The sequence below is a fragment of the Rhinatrema bivittatum genome, chromosome 1 (assembly GCF_901001135.1).
Source record: "Rhinatrema bivittatum chromosome 1, aRhiBiv1.1, whole genome shotgun sequence".
NCBI classification, from domain to species: domain Eukaryota; kingdom Metazoa; phylum Chordata; class Amphibia; order Gymnophiona; family Rhinatrematidae; genus Rhinatrema; species Rhinatrema bivittatum.
Window position 1 is genome coordinate 95,767,668 of NC_042615.1, and position 25,780 is coordinate 95,793,447.

General features: G+C 43.4%; 1 protein-coding gene across 3 annotated transcripts in view; it reads right to left on the reverse strand.

Moving 5' to 3' along the window:
• FBXO8 (F-box protein 8) overlaps positions 1–25,780 on the reverse strand; it is a 149,716-nt gene that overhangs the window by 84,039 nt on the left and 39,897 nt on the right. For all 3 annotated transcript variants that reach the window (XM_029577082.1, XM_029577171.1, XM_029577242.1), the window contains exon 3: positions 13,535–13,868. In XM_029577082.1, coding sequence (XP_029432942.1) covers positions 13,535–13,860 — 326 coding nt within the window. In that variant the 5' untranslated portion in view covers positions 13,861–13,868. The remainder of the gene's footprint in view (positions 1–13,534; positions 13,869–25,780) is intronic.

Consider the following 25,780-nt stretch of genomic DNA (forward strand, 5'->3'; position numbering starts at 1 on the left):
AGTTGTGCTCTTGACCAGTCAATCGTCCAGCTAAGGGAAAACATGCAACCCCCAGCCTGTGGAGGTGCACAGCCACCATGGCCAGGCATTTTATGAACACTCGTGGGGCTGACGCTAGCCCGAATGGCAACACCTGTTACTGGAAGTGCAGTTTTCCACCACAAAATCAGAGATACTTCCTGTGACTGGGGAAGATCTCGCTGTGAGTGTATGCATCCTTTAGATCGAGGGAGCATAGCCAGTCTCCTTTTTGCAAATGGGGGATTAAGGTGCCCAGGGAAATCTTGAACTTTTCTTTTTTTGAGAAATCTGTTCGAGGTCCTTAGCTCTAGGATGGGACGAGTCCTCCTGATAATAGCAGAGACTGCAGTTTGACATGCTGATTCGTATTAGGAACCCTTCAGCTCAAGTTGTTCTTGTATTGCTGACACAATTATTGTTTATTGGAAGAAACATCATCAATGACTGGAATAGAGGAGCCCCTGAGGCAGCGGCTGTAGAGCTGCGAAACTCTGCCTGAGTTGGGCATTTTTATGGATACGTCTCTGCATCAATAAAGTATTAGAAAAGATCCAGGCATCTATTCTTTTGTGTTTACTCTTTGCCCTGGTGGGACAGGCTCAATCGCTCTGGCTGTTAAGAGGGAGGAGAGCTTAGTCAGCAGTACCTCCTGATGCACTACCAGCCCCAAACACGGGCTCAGAGGGCAATTTGGCAGGACACCAATAGATTCAATTTGTACCTTGACGGACAATGGAAAGAACACACTGGTCCGAAGTTATACTGGTCCACTGGTTCGCGAAGAACTGCAGTCTGCCCTTGACGTCCAGTGTATGGGTGACTGGCCTATGCTCCCTACAACCCAGTTAAAACCATCTCCCTGTAATTGACTGAGGCACCGGCTGGGGCATGGGGGCGCTCTATTGCCTAGGACGGCCATGGGAGCCCTGATGCTGTTGACAGGCGTGATGGAGTGGAGGATAGCACTTTCTCTGGTGAAAGAAAGATGTCCTCTGCCCAATCTTGCTGAACTCCTAGAGGACTATGACTGATCTGGAGTGCAGGTGGAGGGTTGTTGGAAGGTTTCATGATGGTCCCAGAGATGGGCCTCTGCGTCGCTCACCCTATCTCCAAAGAGATTCTCCCCAGTACAAGGTATGTCAGAGTCTTTCCTATACCTCTTGTCAGAGATCAAAGGCCCACAGCCATACCATTCTGCAGGCAAAGATTCCTGCTACAGAGACCCTTGATGCCATCTCAAAAACACTGTAGGTCACTCAGACCTCATGTTTTCTGCACTCCAGGCCCTTATGCACCAGCGACATGGGGGTGTCCTGCTGCTGTTGAGGCAGCTGCTAGGTCACCTCCTGTACCTGCTTACAGATGTCCTGCGAGTACTGGCTCATGTAGAGTTGGTAGGATGCTATGTGAGCAATAAGCATAGCTCCCTGAAAGACGTTCTTCCCAAGAGCATCCATCGCTCTGTGATCTTACTCCAAGGGTGCCAAGGAATGGGTCCTAGAATGCTTGGCTCTCGAGAGTGGATTAGACTACCACCAATTAGTGGGGCAGCTGACACTTGTTGAATCTGGCAGCCTTCTGTATGAAATAAACAGTGTCAGTCTTCTTGATTACTGGAAGCACTGTGAGGGGGTGTTACCAGGTCCTCAACAGGAACTCCTTAAGGATGTCATGCACCTGGACAGTCGTGCACCTGAATCACTATGACCTCCTTAGGAGGCTCAATGAACTGGAAGACCTGGAGCATTTTGTGCTTCTGCCTTCAACAGTACAAACCCTTCAAATGCCCTCAGGCAAGGTCCTCCTTTGCTCCTCTGGAGGAGATGGGTCTGAAGGGAGACTATTGGAGGCATGGTCTGAGACCTTCTTTGAGTCATCCCCCCAGGGATCATAAGCCTTCTCATTCCTACAGTTATTGACTGGGGATGGGGCCCTGGACACTCTGCTTTTGTCCAGCAGTGCAGGCACTAATAGCACTGGTCAGTAGGCCGCACGCCTCAATGGCACAGTCAGTCTGGGAGGAGCTTCCTCCTCTGAGGAACTGGCCATGACCACTATCAGCAGGGGGAGGCCGTGGTTCCCCAATGGGCATCAGAGCCATCCCGAGAACAGACACCAGCTGGGTCAGTAACATGCTGATGAGAGTATGTAGAGATTCCAGCAATAACTCCAAGATGGATGATGCTGATGCTCCACATTGCCCTTTCGACAGCCAGCTACACACTGTTCTCAAGCATTGCCAATGCCAAAACAGACTGGGATGGAAGAGGCATGACCAGATCCTCTCTGGAACCAGGATTGTTAGCTGATAACGGGACTGATGGAGTCCATGGTGCACTCCCGGCGTCTGTGGAGGTCTCACTATCCTTACTGCAGGATTGCTTCAGGAACATCAAAGCATAAGCTGGCCCATCCCCATGCCCAACACTGTGCATCAATAGGAACCAATGCCGATGCTTTTTCGGCTTCCCACACTGCTTGACACAGTCCTTCCCTGATGAAGAGGCTGATGACGAACCAGACGTCCTCAGCCTAGAAGAGCATGACGATTGTCAGTCTCTGGCACCCCAATCAGCCAATGGCAGAGATGGAACCAATGGCCTGATGTTGATGGCTTGGTGTCCATGGTGCGACTCCATGGTCCCCTTGATGCCGATGCCTCCAATGCTGATGACAAACTTTTTTGACCTAAAGAGGCACTCCATTTTATAGAGTCAAAGCAGACATCTGGGCGCATTTCTGACAACCCCGGATGTCATGAGATGCCCCCAGGCAGAGGACACAGTCATCATGGGGTCTGTGATGGACATGGTCCTCGGGTACTACTTAAACCCAGATGCAGCCATGACAAGACAAAAGAAAAGAAAACCAGCTGCTATACTCAAACACAATGGCGACGGCCATCGATGGCCGATGAGCACCAACTGAACCGCCAGGAGTAAAAAGAAAGGAAACTTACAAAAACGTCGAAAAGCCTAAGATGTTAGAGGGAGGACTGAAAGGGATTTGGTGCAGCAACAACCAAAGACCATGTGGAACACTTTTCCAAAAATAGGGCAAATGGCCCAAAATCACAAGGCTTTCCAACAGTGGGAGCACAGAGGAGAGGATCACCTTGCTGGTGGCTGAAAGGAATCAGTAAGTTTTTGTTTGGGACATTGTCTTTTTCAAAAGTATTGGGGCAAAGTTAACTATTTGGGAATATTATTTAGTGTGTTTGTGCTTTTAATTGTCAGTAAGGCAGCGAACAAACAAGTTAGACTGTTTATATTCTTAAATGGTCAGTCTGTAAGGCAACTAGTAAGCAGAACTGAGTGTTTGTATTTAAAAAAAAAAAAGGTAGCCAGAAGCTAGAAATAAGCTAGGAGCAGTGTATACCTAAGTAAAAAGGTTAAAAAGTTCAGTTACTCACCTTGGAAAGGTGTTGAGGTAGTGTGATTTGGTTTGATTAGGTATCAACATTTGATAATCAAGAGAGCAGTTAGTCACTCTGGCTGATTAACTGAAGTTAGACTGTTTGGATTTCCCACCCCTCGCCCATCCTTTAATTTATAGGCAGGTGCCACTTTCACACAAAAAAACAAACAAAAAACTTTGAGAGTTTGATCAGTCCCTTGTAGGCCACTACCAGACATATAGTGAATTCACTAATACATTTAAGAGACATTAATTAGACACATTCCTACTCCCATAGCAACCTAAAACTTAACTAGGAACTGAACAAAATTAAGATGAAGGCAGCAGCCCAGCAGCAAGAGGGGGGCTTCCCAGTCTTTTGCACCGAGTGTCACATGTATGATTTTTTACCCGCCGGTGAGAAGTTGTACATGTGCATGCGAAAGAGCTCCTGGCTCTCAGAGAACGAGTCCAATCTCTGGAAGCTAGAGTGGCAGACCTGAAGGAGCTGAGGGAGACAGAGAGGTATATAGATGAGACCTTCAGGGACATAGTAGCCAAGTCCCAACTTCAGACTGGCAGCCCTGCTGCTGCCTTGGAGGAAAAAGGGCTCATGATTGGAGAGCATCAACTGGGTGCAGCAGGAAAGGATCCTGTAGCAAGGACCTGCTCTCCAGGTGATGCATTGTCCTTTCGCAACGAGGATATCTCCCCTACTGCCCAGGAGGGAAGGGTTAGGTCGGCCGTCATAGTTGATGATTCGATTATTAGGAATGTAGACAGCTGGTTGGCAGGTGGGCGTGAGGATCGCTTGGTAACATGCCTACCTGGTGCGAAGGTGGCGGACCTCACGCGTCACCTAGATAGGATTTTAGACAGTGCTGGGGAGGAGCCGGCTGTCGTGGTACATGTGGGCACCAATGACATAGGAAAATCTGGGAGGGAGGTTCTGGAAGCCAAATTTAGGCTCTTAGGTAGAAAGCTTAAATCCAGAACCTCCAGGGTAGCATTCTCTGAAATGTTCCCTGTTCCATGCGCAGGTCACCAGAAGCAGGCAGAGCTCCGGAGTCTCAATGCGTGGATGAAATGATGGTGCAAGGAAGAGGGATTCAGTTTTGTTAGGAACTGGGCAACCTTTTGGGGAAGGGGGGAGTCTCTTCCGAAGGGATGGGCTCCACCTTAACCAGGGTGGAACCAGACTGCTGGCGCTAACCTTTAAAAAGGAGATAGAGCAGCTTTTAAACTAGAACAAAGGGGAAAGCCGACAGTCGCTCAGCAGCACATGGTTCGAAGAGAGGTATCTTCAAAGGATCCTAATGATGCATTAGAATTAGGGCATCCCTAAGTGAGGTTCCAATAATAAGAAAAGTAGTCCAAGCTAACAAATTCTAATTTATCCCTATCAATTAAAAAGCAGAATGAAAATACAAACAAAAAACAAACTTTGAAATGTTTGTATGCTAATGCCAGAAGTCTAAGAAGTAAGATGGGAGAATTAGAATGTATAGCAGTGAATGATGACAGACTTAATTGGCATCTCAGAGACTTGGTGGAAGGAGGACAACCAATGGAACAGTGCTATACTGGGGTACAAATTAAATCGCAATGACAGAGAGGAGCACCTGGGAGGCGGTGTGGCGCTTTACGTCCAAGGATGGCATAGAGTCCAACAGGATAAACATCCTGCATGAGACTAAATGCAAAATTGAATCTTTATGGGTAGAAATCCCTTGTGTGTCGGGGAAGACTATAGTGATAGGAGTTTACTACCGTCCACCTGGTCAAGATGGTGAGATGGACAGTCAAATGCTAAGAGAAATTAGGGAAGCTAACCAAATTGGTAGTGCGGTAATAATGGGAGACTTCAATTACCGAACACAAAAGTGCAGAGCATAGAACTTTTAGTCCTGATCAAATGAGATTCCAATCATTTTATAAGCAGGTAAGTTCTGAATTTTATTGCGGCAACTCCACTGCATGAATGTTAACACAGCAAACAATTTTCAAGGTGCCCCAACACGGACCCGTGTTTCGCCAGAGGCTGCATCGGGGGGACCAACAGGAATTCAATCTACAAAGTGAAAATAAGTGAAAATCAGGACAGTAAATAATGGACTAAAGCCGATGTATAAATTTAGACACATAAACAAACATACCTTGGTACAGTGTTCATATAGTAACAGGGAGTGCATTTACCCTTAGTCCAACCAGGTATTTTTAAAGGCAGAATTAGGCGCCAAAATGCAGGTGAAGAAATCACCTCTCTCGCGGGAACCAATCATCGGTCCCCAAGAGGCATGCGCGCCAAATAGGTGCATAGACAGACAACCCCATATAAGAAATAAATAGAAGAATAAATGTTAGGGAAAACAGGTGCCATCATCTCCCCGGTTTAATCCTTTTGGAGACACTGTGTCCAATGTAAAAATCCATTTTTGTTCTTGTCGTCCCAAAAATTCTAAATAGTTACCACCCCGAGTGGGTTTTGAAACCACTTCAAGTACGGCATACCAAAGATCAGCAATGGTATGCGAGGAACTTATCCAGTGTGCTACTAGAGGTTCCTGCTCACGGGACGTGCGAATGTTTGAACAATGTTCAAAGATGCGGGTTTTAATTTTTCGTGAGGTTTTCCCAACATAAAGTAAGGGACACGGACACTTGATAACATAAATGACACCTTGCGATGTACAATCAGAGTTAGATCTAAAATAAAAGTTCTGTGAGTAATGGGATGTTGAAAAAATGAAAGAGACTCTGGTGGGGACAAGCTGTGCAGTGACCACACGGCGGGTGTAAAAACTCTCCCGAGGAGGAGACATCCACCCTCCCCTGATGTGCATGCACTAGTCTATCCCTTAAGTTGCGCCCTCTACGAAAAGTGAACCGGAGGGTGCCCTGAAACATCTGATGTAAAAACAAAGACTGCCAGTGTGTTCGAACAATTCTTACAACATCCCGACTTAGAGGGGAGAAGGGAAGTATGCAGTTGTTGGACGGCTCTGATGAAGTAGGTTGAGGTAAAAAGAGTAAATCCCGGTTCACGTATAATGCCCTTTTAAAAGCTCTCCGAATGACTGTTGTGGGATAGCCTCTAGCCAAAAAACGAGAAGTCATGATTTGTGCCTGTTTCAAAATTCTTCACGAGTAGAACAGAGTCGCCGTAATCTCAAAAATTGGCCAGTTGGAATGTTTTTACGAAGATTTCCTTGGATGGCAACCTGTCACAAAGCGCATAAGGTGTTCGATCTGTAATTTTTTGATAAATAGTGGTATGAAAAATATTATTCTGGACAAAGACCAGAATATCCAAAAAAGCAATAGAGGACGCGTCTATGACAAAATTGAACTGAAGGTGTTGATTGAGTGAGTTTAACCAATCTACAAACATAAAGAATTGGACATCAGTGCCCCGCCAGATTACAAAGATGTCGTCTATAAACCGAACCCATAATGCAATATGTGTAAACCAATGTGAAGAGTAAATATGAGTCTCCTCGAATTTGGCCACGTACAGGCACGCCAAACTAGGGGCCATAGTGGCCCCCATCGCTGTACCTTTAACTTGTTGGTAAAATTGACCTTCAAAACAAAAAAAGTTTTTAGTAAGGGCAATTTCAGCAAGCTTCAAAATTTGTGGATCTATTTTTACAACCATTGGTCCCTTTAAGTAAATCGTACATCCGTGTCTCCTCCCATTTCATTACAATCTTGGACTCCTTATCTCCTCCAACGGAGCAATTCTTTTTTGTCACATTAGACATAGTGTCTCTATATTCCAACATCCCGCAGGCAGAAGCTTTACAAGTAATTGAAGAAGCTTTGGACTCCCGTCCTGCCCCTTGCCGTATTTCTACATCTTTTATTTTGAAGCTTGCTGAAATTGCCCTTACTAAAAACTTTTTTTGTTTTGAAGGTCAATTTTACCAACAAGTTAAAGGTACAGCGATGGGGGGCCACTATGGCCCTAGTTTGGCGTGCCTGTACGTGGCCAAATTCGAGGAGACTCATATTTACTCTTCACATTGGTTTACACATATTGCATTATGGGTTCGGTTTATAGACGACATCTTTGTAATCTGGCGGGGCACTGATGTCCAATTCTTTATGTTTGTAGATTGGTTAAACTCACTCAATCAACACCTTCAGTTCAATTTTGTCATAGACGCGTCCTCTATTGCTTTTTTGGATATTCTGGTCTTTGTCCAGAATAATATTTTTCATACCACTATTTATCAAAAAATTACAGATCGAAACACCTTATTAGCTTTTGACAGTTGCCATCCAAGAAATCTTCGTAAAAACATTCCAACTGGCCAATTTTTGAGATTACGGCGACTCTGTTCTACTCGTGAAGAATTTTTGAAACAGGCACAAATCATGACTTCTCGTTTTTTTGGCTAGAGGCTATCCCACAACAGTCATTCGGAGAGCTTTTAAAAGGGCATTATACGTGAACCGGGATTTACTCTTTTTACCTCAACCTACTTCATCAGAGCCGTCCAACAACTGCATACTTCCCTTCTCCCCTCTAAGTCGGGATGTTGTAAGAATTGTTCGAACACACTGGCAGTCTTTGTTTTTACATCAGATGTTTCAGGGCACCCTCCGGTTCACTTTTCGTAGAGGGCGCAACTTAAGGGATAGACTAGTGCATGCACATCAGGGGAGGGTGGATGTCTCCTCCTCGGGAGAGTTTTTACACCGGCCGTGTGGTCACTGCACAGCTTGTCCCCACACAGAGTCTCTTTCATTTTTTCAACATCCCATTACTCACAGAATCTTTTATTTTAGATCTAACTCTGATTGTACATCGCAAGGTGTCATTTATGTTATCAAGTGTCCGTGTCCCTTACTTTATGTTGGGAAAACCTCACGAAAAATTAAAACCCGCATCTTTGAACATTGTTCAAACATTCGCACGTCCCGTGAGCAGGAACCTCTAGTAGCACACTGGATAAGTTCCTCGCATACCATTGCTGATCTTTGGTATGCCGTACTTGAAGTGGTTTCAAAACCCACTCGGGGTGGTAACTATTTAGAATTTTTGGGACGACAAGAACAAAAATGGATTTTTACATTGGACACAGTGTCTCCAAAAGGATTAAACCGGGAGATTGAATGGCACCTGTTTTCCTAACATTTATTCTTCTATTTATTTCTTATATGGGGTTGTCTGTCTATGCACCTATTTGGCGCTCATGCCTCTTGGGGACCAATGATTGGTTCACGCGAGAAAGGTGATTTCTTCACCTGCATTTTGGCGCCTAATTCTGCCTTTAAAAATACCTGGTTGGACTAAGGGTAAATGCACTCCCTGTTACTATATGAACACTGTACCAAGGTATGTTTGTTTATGTGTCTAAATTTATACATCGGCTTTAGTCCATTATTTACTGTCCTGATTTTCACTTATTTTAACTTTGTAGATTGAATTCCTGTTGGTCCCCCCGATGCAGCCTCTGGCGAAACACGGGTCCGTGTTGGGGCACCTTGAAAATTGTTTGCTGTGTTAACATTCATGCAGTGGAGTTGCCGCAATAAAATTCAGAACTTACCTGCTTATAAAATGATTGGAATCTCATTTGATCAGGACTAAAAGTTCTATGCTCTGCACTTTTGTGTTCTTTAATTGTCTTGTAGTGCAGCACCTTGCTTTGGTGTGTTTGGAGACTTCAATTACCCCAATATTGACTGGCTAAATGTATCATCGGGACACGCTAGCGAGATAACATTCCTGGATGGAATAAATGATAGCTTTATGGAGCAATTGGTTCAGGAACAGACGAGAGAGGGAGCAATTTTAGATCTAATTCTCAGTGGAGAACAGGATTTGGTGAGAGAGGTAACGGTGGTGGGGCCGCTTGGCAATATTGATCATAATATGATCAAATTTGAATTAATGACTGGAAGAGGAACAGTATGCAAAGCCACGGCTCTTGTGCTAAACTTTCAAAAGGGAAACTTTGATAAAATGAGAAAAAAACTTTTAGAAAAAAACTGAAAGGAGCAGCTACAAAAGTAAATAATGTGCAAGAGGTGAGGTCATTGTTAAAAAATACCATTCTAGAAGCACAGTCTAGATGTATTCCACACATTAAGAAAGGTGGAGAGACAGCAAAATGATTACCGGCATGGTTAAAAGGAGAGGTGAAAGAAGCTATTTTAGCCAAAAGATCTTCATTCAAAAATTGGAAGAAGTATCCAACAGAAGAAAATAGGATAAAGTATAAACGTTGGCAAGTTAAATGTAAGACATTGATAAAACAGGCTAAGAGAGAATTTGAAAAGAATTTGGCTGTAGAGGCAAAAACTCACAGTAAAACCTTTTTTAAATATATCCAAAGCAGAAAATCTGTGAGGGAGTCAGTTGGACTGTAGATGATCGAGGGGTTAAAGGGGCACTTAGAGAAGATAAGGTCATCGCGGAAAGATTACATGATTTCTTTGCTTCGGTGTTTACTGAAGAGGATGATGGGGAGGTACCCGTACTGGAGAAGGTTTTCATGGGTAACGATTCAGATGGACTGAATCAAATCACGGTGAACCTAGAAGATGTGGTAGACCTGATTGACAAACTGAAGGAGTAGTAAATTACCTGGACCGGATGGTATACACCCCAGAGTTCTGAAGCAACTAAAAAATGAAATTTCAAAGCTATTAGTAAAAATTTGTAACCTATCATTAAAATCATCCATTGTACCTGAAGACTGGAGGACAGCCAATGTAACCCCCATATTTAAAAAGGGGTCCAGGGGCGATCTGGGAAACTACAGACCGGTTAGCCTGACTTCAGTGCCAGGAAAAATAGTGGAAAGTGTTCTAAACATCAAAATCACAGAACATATAGAAAGACATGGTTTAATGGAACAAAGTTAGCATGGCTTTACCTAAGGCAAGTCTTGCCTCACAAATCTGCTTCACTTTTTTGAGGGAGTTAAACATGTGGATAAAGGTGACCCGGTAGATGTAGTGTACTTGGATTTTCAGAAGGCATTTGACAAAGTTCCTCATGAGAGGCTTCTAGGAAAAGTAAAAAGTCACGGGATAGGTGGCGATGTCCTTTCATGGATTGCAAACTGGCTAAAAGACAAGAAACAGAGAGTAGGATTAAATGGACAATTTTCTCAGTGGAAGGGAGTGGGCAGTGGAGTGCCTCAGGGATCTGTTTTGGGACCCTTACTTTTCAATATATTTATAAATGATCTGGAAAGAAATACGAGTGAGATAATCAAATTTGCAGATGATACAAAATTGTTCAGAGTAGTTAAATCACAAGCAGATTGTGATAAATTGCAGGAAGACCTTGTGAGACTGGAAAATTGGGCATCAAAATGGCAGATGAAAATTAATGTGGATAAGTGTAAGGAGATGCATATAGGGAAAAATAACCCATGCTATAGTTACACAATGTTAGGTTCCATATTAGGTGTTACAACCCAAGAAAGAGATCTAGGCGTCATAGTGGATAACACATTGAAATTGTCGGTTCAGTGTGCTGCGGCAGTCAAAAAAGCAAACAGAATGTTGGGAATTATTAGAAAGGGAATGGTGAATAAAACTGAAAATGTCATAATGCCTCTGTATCGCTCCATGGTGAGACCGCATCTTGAATACTGTGTACAATTCTGGTTGCCGCATCTCAAAAAAGATATAATTGCGATGGAGAAGGTACAGAGAAGGGCTACCAAAATGATAAGTGGAATGGAACAGCTCCCCTATGAGGAAAGACTAAAGAGGTTAGGACTTTTCAGCTTGGAGAAGAGACGGTTGAGGGGGGATATGATAGAGATGTTTAAAATCATGAGAGGTCTAGAACGGGTAGATGTGAATCGGTTATTTACTCTTTCGGATAATAGAAAGACTAGGGGGCACTCCATGAAGTTAGCATGTGGCACATTTAAAACTAATCGGAGAAAGTTCTTTTTTACTCAATCCACAATTAAACTCTGGAATTTGTTGCCAGAGGATGTGGTTAGTGCAGTTAGTATAGCTGTGTTTAAAAAAGGATTGGGTAAGTTCTTGGAGAAGTCCATTACCTGTTATTAAGTTGACTTAGAAAACAGCCACTGCTATTACTAGCAACGGTAACATGGAATACATTTAGTTTTTGGGTACTTGCTAGGTTCTTATGGCCTGGATTGGCCACTGTTGGAAACAGGATGCTGGGCTTGATGGACCCTTGGTCTGACCCAGTATGCCATGTTATTTATTTATGGTTTTTATATACCGGAGTTCCTGTATACAATACATATCACTCCGGTTCACAGTTAACAGTAATAACTACTGCAGGGTGGCAGTTTACATGGAACAAATCTTGGAACAGAAAACAAAAAATTTGGTCTAAGTAAATAAGAAAAAACAAACTAGCTAGGTTCAACTATAAACAACTATAAACATATAGATAAGGCAATTTATAATCTTGGATAAATAAAGAATAAGGATAAATACTTTAGAACAAAAGGACAGGGTTTGTTTTGTTTTGGATCTTAGCTCTCTGGGAATGCTTGCAGGAAGAGCCAAGTCTTTAGTTTTGCCTTAAAAGTAGAATGGCATGGCTCAAGGCGGAGGTCTGGTGGAAGGGAATTCTAGAGGGACGGGCCCGCCGTTGATAGAGCGCGTTTTCTCAGGGAGGATTTTGCGGGCTGGGTAATCAATCTGTTTTGGTATGCTCTTCTAGTTGGTTTATCGGAAGTATGTAGTTGCAGCTTGAAGGTTAAGTTGAGTGGGGATATGCTATGAAGGGCCTTATGCATCATCATGCTGCTTTTGAACTGTATCCTGTATTTAATGGGAAGCCAATGAAGGTGCTGGAGGATCGGGGTGATGTGGTCTTTTTTTTTGGCGTTGGTGAGAATTCTTGCTGTGGCATTTAGTACCATCTGGAGGGGTTTGGTGGAGCAGGCGGGAAGTCCCAGCAGAAGCGAATTACAATAGTCTAGTTTCGGGAGAATGATGGCTTGGAGCACTGTGCGAAAATCTCTGTAGCGAAGAAGTGGCTTTAGTTTCTTTAAGACTTGTAATTTAAAGAAGCATTCTTTAGTGGTATTGTTCTTATGATGCTGCAGCTTCGCGGAAAAGAAGAGACTTAAGAGTGACCCCACAGAGATGTGTGGTATACGGTATGTTCAATGTGTCCAATTCAAAGTTCTAGAAATTTTTACATAAAAGTTTTCTGTGTGGGGCTCCATCTGATGATGTCACCCATGTGTGAGGACTACCATCCTGCTTGTTCTGAGGGAAATGGTTTTCCCTATCTAATATAAGTGATCTAGTAGGGATGTGTTCTGAGACATACCTTTAAATATTCTGAGCCCATTTTATTCAATTCCTCAAAAATTAAAATTATCAATTTTAAAACGTATACATTATTGAATTGGGAGCCAATGGAGGGTATTAAAATATGGTGAAATCCTCTCTTTATGCCAGATACATGTGACTATAAGAGCTACTATGTTTTCAATCCTAGGAAATTTCTGTATTTCTCTCTTAGGAAGCCTAATGTACAATGAGATACAAAAATCAAGAGTCATAGTCACAAGCAGCATGTTTTCAAATCAAACAATTTATGAAATTTGCCAATAAAGACATATTTAGCAAAAATAGTCTTGGATATGGCTTTCAAATGTGCACCTAAATGAAGAGTATATAATCACTCCCAAATTCCTAACATATTTTAAAGGATGTGCTACCTCATCCATTACGAGTTCTAGACCTTCCTGTGGGACTGTTTTCTTGCTGAGCCATAAAATTCTGATTTTTTTTAGGGATGAAACTCTGTTTACTGGACACAATTAAGCTTATGCATAGGAGAAATTGCATTTTAGGTAGGATTTTCCAATTTTATCTGTGTTTTTTTCCACAAGAGGCAGCACATGAGGAAAAAGATCATACAAAGGAAAATAACATGCTATTTAAAATTTAAAAAAAATACTATTAGTGAGTTGATTACAAGCCTTAGGTTTGATAAACAAGCAAGGACATTTAAAATTCACAGAATGGGCATTTCACAAGCAAATGCTCATTTTGAAATGTTTTAAAGTGATTATTTCAGCAACAGGCCATGAACTGGATAACCTTTTCTCTATACCACACATATGACCTCACTTTAACTTACCCTTGCCAAAGCAGCTCATCGTTAGCAAGGTCCTGCCAGACACATGAAGCCAGGCAGAGATCAGTTGCATTCAGGTAAGACAAGATGGTAAAGCTAAGCTCTGGGGGCAGCATTTCCAGGTTGATAAATCCTTGCTCTTCCTTTGACTTTCTTGCTTTCAACAAGTGGTAGATGTCTATAGCACTTTGCATCTGTTTACGATGGTTTAGGTTGGTTGCACTGGTAGCAATTAACCTCCTGCCATGTTCTCTGTTAAGGAAATCATTATTCAATGCTTGCTGTTGTAGCTGTTGGTTTCTAGCTACTCTCCACAGCCCTTGACCCATCTGCAAACCTGTTAACAGCCAGAAATAGAATCAAAATAAGAATTATGTTCTTGCACATATAAAATTGCTAAGTTTATCTAGTTTAATGCCTCTACCATGTAATATTAAACAAAATGCAAAAGAAAAACAAGTCATACTATATGTTAAGAAATAAAAAATCCAAAATGTTTTCAAAAAGTGCTTGTTCACTGGCTAAAGAACTGTATTTAGTAACTCCAAAATGATTTCTATTTAACCTTCTTGCTAAAATACATCATAGTACATTTTGCATGGCTGTAAGAGGAAGAAAGGAAAGGAAATGGTTTGAATAATATTGATGGTTGAATTTTTGTAGCTAACAGATTTTGGCAATTGGGCAGGGCAAAAATTTTATAAGTAAAGTTTATCTATGTAAAATTTTAGTGCATTTCTTTCTTTTTAAAGTCATTATACCTCAACAAAAATGTTTTGGAATCGGCAACAACTGGTAACTATTACAAATAACACTTTTGCGATTAACTACTTGAAAAGAATCAAGACATTTTTAATGCAAAGCATCTTCCACTACTGAAATTTGATCCATCCTTTCCATAAAGTCTGATAAGTCCAAATGTTCTTTAAACTCAATCTCAGTCAATAATTTAACCCTTTTCTATCTTTCATCCACAACAATTTTGCATCATATCACAATCTAACAAACAATATTAATGAGTGATCAGTCCACAATAAAATACAAAACGTGGAGGTGGCTTAAATGGGATACCCATTTTTCGGTGCAAAAACACACACAAAAAAAAAATCTAAAGTATATCCAGCTACATGTGTAGCACTAATGATCATATGAGTAAAATCTGCTGCGTTCATAGTTAAATTAATGTATAATGATCTATGTGGATGTTAAAGTCCAGCTTATCATAATCTAAATGCAGTAATAATTGTTCTAATCAGCTTCCAGAGAATAATAAAGCAGACAAGCAGACCAAGAATACAACCTAATTATCAAATCTTCTAAAGGGGGAACAAATTCATATTCAATTCTTCACAAATTCAAATGCAGTCTAAACTATCAGAACTCCTCCTCCCACCTCAGATTTACTTACTCCAGATAAGAATATCCTGAGGGACAAAGCTCATTTAAAAGAAGTCCCATCATAATGATGATACCAGGATTCCGATATCAATCAAACAGCCAGGCCATGTTATAGTACTTCCACTAGCCAAGAGAGGTGTGCATTTTATTAATATCCTCAATAATAACCTACAAATTAACACATAATAAATGGAGAAATTACTTACCTGATAATTTCATTTTCCTTAGTGTAGACAGATGGACTCAGGACCAGTGGGTTAAGTGCTCTTCTGCTAGCAGATGGGAGACTGAGTCAGATTTCAAAGCTGATGTCACCCTAGATATACCCCTGCAGTGACCTCAGCTCCTCAGTATCCTCCCTGAAAAGCCATTGTGGATATATATCTTTGCTTAAACAACTGGATTTAACTTCTTAACTTAATTCAACTGATTTGAAAAAACTGGAGAACGCCAGTGCATTCAACTAAGTTAATGCCGACACCAGACTGAGGGAACCTTGAACTAGGGAGTAGGCAATGGCTTACCCGTATTTGATTAGACTCGAGGTTCACTTTCCAAGGTCCTCCTTCTCTGGGGCAGCCGTGGGCGGGATGCTGAATCCATCTGTCTACACTAAGGAAAATGAAATTATCAGGTAAGTAATTTCTCCATTTCCTAGCGTGTAGCCAGATGGACTCAGGATCAGTGGGATGTACAAAAGCTACTCCTGGAAGGGGAGGGAGGCTGCCCGTGGCCCACTTAGTACTGCCCTTGCGAAGGCTGCGTCTTCTCGGGCCTGAACATCCAGGCAGTAGAACCTGGAGAAGGTGTGTAGAGAGGACCACGTCGTCGCTCGACAGATCTCAGCGGGCGATATTAGCTTGGTTTCTGCCCAAGATACTGCCTGGGCCCTAGTAGAATGAGCCTTAATCTGCAGAGGTAAAGGGTTTCCTGCCTCTATGTAGGCTGCCTTGATCCAGCGGGGCTATGGTTGCCCACAAGGCCGCTTCTCCTTGTTTCTTCCTACAAGAACGAACAAGTGATCTGTTTTGCGCACCGGTTCCGATCTTTCCAGGTATCGCACCAGGAGTCTGCCGACATTTAGATGGCGAAAGAGGCTTTATGCTCATCCGGTGATGGTAGGGAGATGGCTTGGTTCAAGTAGAACTCAAGAACTACTTTTGGTAGGAAGGAGGGGATGATGCGCAGTTATATGGTTGCAGGAGTGAACCTCAAGAAAGGTTCCCGACAGGATAGTGCCTGTAGTTCGGAGATGCGACGAGCTGAACATATTGCCACCAGGAATACCATCTTCAGTGTTAAGAGGCATAGTGATCGACAGTGCATTGCTCTGAAGGAATCCCCCGCTAGGAAGTCTAATACCAGATTGAGGTTCCATAGGGGCACCAGCCACTTTAGGGGTGGCCAAAGTTGCTTAACCCCTTTTAGGAAACTGGTCAAATCAGGATGAGTTGAGACACTGATACCGTTCACGTCTGCTCTGAAGCAGGAGAGGGCGGCTACTTGGACCTTGAGGGAGTTGAGCGATTACCCCTTCTTCATACCATCCTGTAGGAACTCCAGAATCATGGGGATCTTGGCCGTCCGCAGAGTGTCCCGTGGTCCTCGCACCAGGCTTCGAATATTCTCCAGATCCGTATGTATGCCAACGATATTGAGAACTTCCGCGCGTGGAGCAGAGTGACAATTACAGCCTTCGAGTAACTGCGCTTCTTCAGGCGAGTCCTCTCAAGGGCAAACCGTAAGAGAGAATCAAGACTGATCTTCGTGAAGAATCGGACCCTGCTGGAAAAGGTCCCTGTGTGGTGGTAGGCTCATAGGGCTCCCCGCAAGGAGTCTTTGCATGTCTGTAAACCATGGGCATCTTGGCCAATCCGGGGCCACTAGTAGAACTAGTCCCCTGTGGTGTTCTAGCTTGCGGATGACCTTGCCCAGTAGTGGCCATGAGGGGAAGGCGTACAGTAATTCTTAATTCTTCCTCTGGCCAATTCTGGACGAGAGCATAGATCCCTTGGGAGTGTGGCTCTCGTCTGTGGCTGAGGAACCTGGGGACTTGGGCACTGAGAAAGGTGGCCAGTAGGCCCATAGTTGGGAGGCCCCAGCGATTTACTATCAGTTGGAAGGCTGTGGTCGACTGCGTCCATTCCCCCAGGTCCAGGCTCTCTCTGCTGAGGAAGTCTGCTGAGACAATTTCTTTTCCTGCAATGTGGGAGGCCGAGATTTCTTGCAGGTTTATCTCTGCCCATGCCATGAGAGGATCTATCTCCAGAGATACCTGCTGGTTCCTGGTTCCTCCCTGGCAGTTGATGTAGGCAACCGTTGTAGCATTGTTCGATATTACTCTAATCGCTTTGCCTTGAAGTCTGTGGCTGAATCACAGGCAAGCTAGTCTGACTGCTTGAGCTTCCAGGCATTTTATGTTCCATTATCCCTGGCCGTCAAATTCTTGACAGTAGGCTCCCCACCCTTGCAGGCTCGCATCCGTGGTGAGCAAGATCCAATTCGGCGGGGATAGGCTTACTGCTCTGCTTAGGTGGTCTTCCTGTAGCCACCACTGAAGCTCAGAACGTACCTCTGCTGGTAGTTGGAGGCGAATTGAGTAGTCCTGGGACAAATGGATTCCATCGTGACAGTAAGGAGCGCTGGAGCAGTCACACGAGGGCCCTTGCCCACGGGACGATCTCCAGGGTTGATGCCATGAGGCCGAGGACTTGCAGATAGTCCCATACCTTGGAACGTGCCTTGGTCATCAATCATCGTAATTGTTCCAATTTCCTTCTCCTCGGGGGAGGGAGGAAGACTTTGTTCTGTTTGGTGTTGAAACGGGCCCCCAGGTACTCTAGAGACTGAGAGGGCTGTAGACTGCTGTTGCCCGTTTTCAGGACCCAGCCGAGTTCTGCAGTAGGTTCTTGACTCTGCTGGTCACCTGCCGGCTCTCCTCCGAAGACTTTGCCCTGATCAGCCAGTCGTCCAGGTAAGGGTGTACCAGGATCGCTTCCTTCCTTAGTGTTGCCACCATGACCACCATAAATTTTGGAGAATGTTCTGGGGGCGGTCGCTAGGCCAAAAGGTATCGCTCGGAACTGGTAATGATGACCCAGTATCGCAAAGCGTAGAAAAACACTGGTGATCTTGATGGACTGGAATGTGAAGGTAGGCTTCGGATAGGTCCAGGGCGGTTAGAAACTCTCCTGGTTGTACTACCCTTATTACGGAGTGAAGAGTCTCCATGCAGAAGTGTAGTATCCGCAGATGACGGTTGACGTTCTTGAGATCCAAGATGGGTCGGAATGATCCTTCCTTCTTGGGAACGATAAAATAGATGGAATAGCGCCCCGTATTTTGTTGGGGCGTAGGAACCGGAGTTACTGCCTTCAGACTGAGTAGTCTTGTCAGAGTGGCTTCCACTGCCAGTCTCTTGGTGTGGGAGTGGCAGGGTGACATAATAAAATTTGTCTCAAGGGATGCTGTGGAGCTCCAGAGTAACCTTCTTGAATGATGTTTAGTACCCATTTGTCCAACGTGATCCCGACCATCTTTGGAAGAAGAGGGCAAGTCGACCCCCTATCTCCTCTTCCTGTGGATAGGTCAGCCCATTCTCACTGGGGAGCATGGCTGGAGTCTGCCCCCGGGCCTGTTCCTCTCTTGGTTTGTCGGTTCCGAAAGGGCTGGGACCTTCCGGAGGGACGAGGTGCCTGGAACTGTGAGTTTCTGTAGGGTCTAAAGCATTGCAAGCTTCTGCCCTTGGCTCTTCTGGGGGAGGGCCGCTGACACCTTTTACTCCTGTCTTCCGGTAGCCAAGGCACTGGGGATGTCGATCCCACTTGCTGGCTAACTTCTACTTCTCCAATTCGCTTCCAAACAAGAGAGATCCTTTAAAGAGTATTCTTATGAGATTTACTTTAGAGGGTTGGCATCAGCAGACCAATTCCACAGCCATAGTTGTCTTCTGGCTGCCACGACAGAGGCTACTCATCTGGCTGAAGTATGCACCAGATCTGAGCTTGCATCCATCAGGAAGGCTGCTGCAAGTTCCACTGTCTCACCGGTATAACGGTCCGGAGTTATTTGCCTCTTGAGAAGAGCAAGCAGGAATGTACCCACCAGTGTGCAGGCAGGAAGTATTCTGTAGTGTCACTGCTGTTGCATCGAAGGCCTGCTTAAGAATGGATTCCAATAGTCTATCCTGGGTATCCTTCAATGCAGCTCCTTCCTAAATGGGAGTAGTTGTTCGCTTTGAGACGGCGGAGACCATGGTGTCACCTTCGGGAAACACAGGTGTTCCTTGGTCTCTGGTTCCAGAGGGTATAGGGCTTCCAAGGCCCAACCCCCTTTGAAGCATCCCATTTCAGGTCAATCATTTCCTGGATGGCTTCCATCATTGGGAAGTAGCATGAGGCTTTACGAAGGGACACCAGGATGGGGTTCTTCTTTGGTTCCGCCATAGAGTCCGTGCCTGGAATACCCAGAGTCTTCAGAGTCTGGGAAGCAAGGGCTGGTAATTCATCCTTGTGGAAGAAGCAAAGCATGGTTCCAGGCCTGGACCTTCTTCCAGGGAGCCGCCATCATCTGAGGTGTCTGTGTCCCTATCAGGGAAATTCTTAGTTAGGCGAGGCATGTCTCGGGGCATCCAAGCAGGGCCGGGAGGATCTTGTGCTTCTGGCAGGGGTTGAGCCTGGGATGCAGCAGAGGCTGATTGTGCCTGAACAAAAGCTTGCACTCCTTGGAAAAATTCCAACCAGGAAAAGGTCCCTGGGTCCATGTTAATCCCAGGGGGAGTCAGAGTAGGGGCCTCTGAGGTGCCCCTCTTGTGGAGAAACCATCTCAGAGATGCATAGGTCTGGGGATCTATCGTCTGTAGCAGTTCCGGACCCGTCCCCAGACAGTGAGGGACCAGGCTTTGGTTCCCCCTGGGCTTCTTCGCAATGCTGACAGACAGGACTCCAGTTCAGGCTCTTATGTGGCAGGCTGTATAACGAGAGTGCCTTCTGGCCTTCTTGGACACCGGTGCCATAGCTTCTATGTGAAGGCACGTGTATAGTTGTAAGCGCGGCTGGGTGTGTATTTATACACATGGATGCGCTCGGCTGTGCGTGCGGTGTGTGCTCGGCTCAGTTGTGCGCGCCGCTGTACTGGACGCACGCGCAAGTTAGGCATATCGGCCCCCCGGCCTGCCCCCGGTCAAGAAGGGAAGATGGTGCCGACGACCCCCACGCGTAAGATGGCGCCCCCTCGAGGCTCTCCACGTGTGTGGACCCTTGCACCAGATCAAGGCCTAGCCCAACCAAGGCTGCTCAACTTGATCGGTGCTCCCTTTTTAACCTTGCCGGAAGAAGGAATCAGTACGGCAACCCTAGCTCTGGAAACCGGAGACCTAAATTTAAAGATTTCTGCTTACCTGGTCTCGGCACACGATCGTGTGCCGGACGGTCTCCAGCTGCGGGGGGAGAGAGAATTACCTTCACTGCCGCGCTCGGTTCTGCACCCGCTGCCTTTCAGCAACTCTGGGGGCTAAGTCCATGCCAGGAACTGGCTACCGGACCAAGGCACACCTCTAAGGGATATTGGAGATCACCTCAGGAATTCGACTAGGGGAGGGACCCTTAGGTATCACAGCAGGAGAGCGGTGTTCAACCTTCTTTAAAGGTAATTTTGTCTTCTTGCTGTAATTTTCCTAACTCTCTGTAGTGTGTTTGATAGTGTTCGCATCTGCTAGAAGACTGAGAGATACTGAGGAGCTGAGGTCACTGCAGGGGTATATCTAGGGTGATGTCAGCTTTGAAATATGGCTCAGTCTCCCATCTGCTAGCAGAAGAGTACATAACCCATTGGTCCCGAGTCCATCTGGCTACATGCTAGGAAATTACAATTTTTTTTTTTATAACTTTTTTTGACCACCTACAATACTCATAAAACAAAAACTTACGATAAAGCTCACAACAACCACCAAACAAGAAAAAAACCAAACAATCGCACACAACAAAACCAACATACAAGTAATCAAAAAAAGCCCAAAAAGGAATGAATAACAGAGTCCAAATAGCAATTTACAAAAACAAAGTAACATTCTTCAACATTATCAAAAAACTATGAGTCCTACTTGGATTTCAATATCCATGCCCAACTCTCTTAGTGAAAGCCACATATAAAGATAATGGATTTTAATATAACAGAATGTCCACCAATTCTAAAAGTATGGCTTTATGGACTTGCTCGAGATGTTTCATCGCCAAAACTGCTTGTTCAGGGGCTCTCAATACTTAGGGCTTTTAAACCACATTGATTCAAAATCTGTTCTTTTTGGCATTGTATGGACCTCACCAGACATTGCTCAGAATTATTAGTTTCAACTATATTGTTGTGTTGTTGCAGCAATGATCTGGTGGGCCTCCACAAGATTAGAAATTAGAAATTCTCCTTTGTATTTATATAATTAGACAAGTGTCCTTAATGAAGCCATTATGGTGGTGAAATACATCGGTTTGCTGGAGTGACGATATGAGTTGCTTCAGAGTGATGTTCTGGTGGAGTCCATACAAAGCCAAAAAGAACTGATTTCTACTTAGAATGTTACTTTGAATTGAATTGAGTTGGAGGGAGAAAGATTTTTCTCCCATGAAGAAAAGATACTTGCATACTGAAAGCTGCTCTCCAGAGTTATCTAAATAAATGAAAGCATAAACATGTAGGTCTGATACTGAACAATATCAACAGGTGCTTGGTTGGAGAAAATCACCTCAGTTAGACAGGATCCTGTTTATTCTATTATCTTACTGAAAATGTAGTTTTCTGACTCGTATAAATCAATTAATCTTAATACAAAATATTTCCTTCATCAGTGTATTTCTGAAGTATAAATATTTTCCTTCATTTTGACCACATGGAGTTCATCTATTGAAAAATGTTTGATAGAAATATAAATATTTAAAATTTAAACCATGTATTTCCAAAAAAACCATTTGTATTGTAATGTAAATGAACTTCAGCGAGGCATGTGCCTTCAAATGAAAAATGTGGCCGTCATAATAGAGTACAGGTAGAACTTACTATACTTGTCATATAACGTATTATTAGGGTTTGATGAAAATATTCAAGCTGTAAAGATAATTCACATTTTCAAATGTTAGCAGATATTTCCCAAACAGAGGGAAATAATTTACCACCACATAACACAGCTGGCTAATTCACCTTAAATTAGTATAACCTGGAGGAAACATCCAGTTAGAAAATACAATACTGAAATCAGTTTCTCAGAGGCCAATGTACTAAACTATACTTTTTTGACAAGTGTTAATGCAAATTTAATAGATTAAGAACATAAGTTTTGCCATACTGTGTCGGACCAAAAGGTCCATCAAGCCCAGTATCCTGTTTCCAACAGTGCCAATCCAGGTCACAAGTACCTGGCAGTATTCCAAAAGATTGATAAATTCAATGCTGCTTAACCTAGGGATAAACAGTACATTTCCTAAACTCAAACTTAATAATGGTCTATGGACTTCACTTCCAGGAACTTATCCAAACCTTTTTTAAACCCCGATACACTAACAGCTTTCACCACATCCTCTGGCAACAAATTCCAGAGTTTAATTATGTGCCGAATAAAAAAAATATATTCTCCTATTTGTCTTACATGTAACTTCATTGCGGGTCCTGGGCGGGATGTACATTAATTGGTTGATTCATTTTATTCATTTCAGCGGTACATGCATCTCTCATGAATGGAGAATAGACATGCAAAACTGATGATATGCCGAAACAAATGAAATGAATCAACCAATTAATGCACATCTCATTGTCCCCTAGTCTTTGTACTTTTGGAAAAAGTAAACAATCGTGTTTACCAGTTCCACTCCACTCATCATTTTATAGACCTCTAATATATATGTCACTTCAGCAGTCTAGTCTCCAAACTGAAGAACTCTAACTTCTTTACCCTTTCCTGATAGGGGAACCGTTCCATTCACTTTATCATTTTGGTCATGGTGTAATCTTATGTTCAGGGTTAGAACAAGAAGCTACTGAAGTACATAATGGAATTTATTTTAAAAAAACTTAATGTTTTTCATATTATGAGATAATCCATAAGAGTATTATCTACAAACATCTGTGTTAGTGGTGGGGGTAACATGGGCCCTGCTTCAACAGCTTTGCAGATACAGAAATAAACTTATTTGCCCTGCAAGAACTATGAGTGAACTGATAGAAAGAAACATTATACCTTTACACAGAATAACAGCACATCCACCCCTTCATTGTACGAACAAAAGTATTCAGAATATAAACGCTACACCCTTATGCCTATTTGCTTCATGGAGGTGGTCCACGCCTAATTGGAACTTGTTTGTATTCTTGGTTTCATAATAACATATATATACACCATAATACCTGAGTATTATGATGGAACATGTTTAGTTTTTTTTGTTGTTGTTTTGTTTTTATATATATGCATCTGGTTAATGACTAGTTATATAAATGTATTTGCTTGCAGATGTTTCTCACTTAGTAATTATAAAGACTTATACTAGGACTATTTCATGACCTGGCCACATGCATGAATACACTACTTTTGGGTTGGGGGGGGGGGGGGGGGTAATATAAAATGTACTCATACTCTTGCCCTCAAAGATCACCCTGATTAGGAAACAGATTTTACTTAATGAAGTAACAATTAAAAAAACCCCAAAACACATCTATACAGATAATTACATATGCTCAGCAATTGGTTTTGCATTTCTGATTTGCTTTACTATGAAATTAAAAATTGTGTTTCTCTTCTTGCATATCATTGCCTTTCTTGTGGTACTGTTTAGGCCAAAAGAGATCTTGACACAGACAAGAGGGAGAATTTAGGGGGACGTAGCTAGGTGGTACAACTGAGTTTACCTGTTTCAGATATATCCAAAATATAATAAAAAGTAAAATGTGCACAGCCAGTGGGAGCAGCTGACCAGAGATCAGAATTCAATGTATTATAGAGACACACCCTGCAGTGCATAATGCAGGAGAGAAGTGTGACTTTGCTAAACAGGCCATAAGCAATAAAGTGAACCTAATAATAAAGAGCTAAAGGAAAATTAGTTCTTACCTGTTAATTTTCGTTCCTATAGTACCACGGATCAGTCCAGACCATGGGTTGAGCCTCCTGTCCAGCAGATGGAGACAGACCAAAACTGAAAGGGTATCCTATATCAGGACAGAGCCTACTCTGCAGCCCTTCAGTATAACCATTGTCAAAGCAGCAAAAGGCATAAGGTCAAGCAAGTAACAAGATAACTATTAAAGTTGTTGAATACTCTAACAATAGAACAATTGAATGAACTGTGTAACTAATCGCTCTTGCATGACTACCCCTGATAATCGTAAGAGATGCTTCTGGTGCCTTCAATGAGAAACCAAGAGAGCCATGCAGAGACACCCCTGTAAAAAGGTGAAAAAAAGAAAAAAAAAAAAAAGACTTCGAGCGGACAGACCGAGAAAACACGGGAGGGCATCGGGACTGATCTGTGGGACTACAGGAACGAAAATTAACAGGTAGGAACTAATTTTCCTTTCCCTGTATGTACCCGGATCAGTCCAGACCGTGGGATGTACCAAAGCTTCCCTACAAAGGACGGGACCGAGACAGTCCTGCTCGAAGTACCTGCCGACTGAAGGAACCAAACACTGGCGCCTGTACATTAAGGCGGTAATGTCACAAAATATTGTTAATAGTTATCATTATGATTATTATTATTAAGTGTTATTCTATTGTTATCCCGAAGTTTAAGATACTTAAAATATAAAAAAATATTGTTATCCCGAAGTTGCTAATGTTAATCAATGTTTTAGTTGCCCCCCTGTTTCATTGTATATCGTTGTTATAAATGTAAACTGGAGTGAAGGCCAACACTAATACTTCGGTATATAAAAAACTTACAAATAAATACAAATAAATAAAAAGGTATGCAGGGATTTCCACGTAGCGGCCCTGCATATTTCCTGTGGAGAAACCGATTGACTCTCCACCCAAGAAGTAGCCTGAGAACGTAAGGAATGAGCCTTTAGGCCCTCCGGAACCGCCCAGCCTTGGCAGATACAGGCCGAGGAAATCACCTCCTTCAACCACCGTAGTCTTAGAAGCTTGATTGCCCCTATGTGGACTACTACTCCACAGAACAAAGAGATGATCTGAGACCCGGAAGTCATTGGTAACCTGAAGGTAATGAGGTAAAACACGTTTTACATCAAGGCAGAGAAGATCACTCCCAACTGGACCCGCTATATCCTCAGGAGAGAACGCAGAAAGTTCCACCGACTGATTGACATGAAAATAAGAAAAAAATCTTCAGCAAGAAAGAAGGTACAGCCCTGAGAGAAAAAATTCCTGAATCAGAAAACAGCAGAAAGGGCTCCAGACAGGACAACGCTTGAATCTCCGACACCCTTCTGGTGGAACAGATAGAAACCAGGAAAACAGTCTTGAGCATCAAATCCTTGAGGGTAGCCCGATGGAGAGGTTCGAAAGGTGCTGCACATAGAGCTCGAAGGACTAAATTAAGACTCCACCAACGACAAGTGGCCCGGATGGGCGGCTTCAAATGCTTGGCGCCCTTGAGGAAATGGACGACATCCAGGTGAGAGGCTACCGCGTGACCTTCAATGGTGCCTAAGAGAGAGCCGAGAGCGGACACTTGGACGCGCAATGAGCTGAAGTAAAGACCCTTGGAGAGGCCCTTCTGAAGGAAAGAATCATAGAAACTGAAGGTGAATGAGCCGAGACAACCAATTCCGTGCAGGCATTTTCAAAAATTTTCCATACGCGGACATAGGCCAGTGACGTAGACTGCTTATGAGCACGAAGCAGAGTGG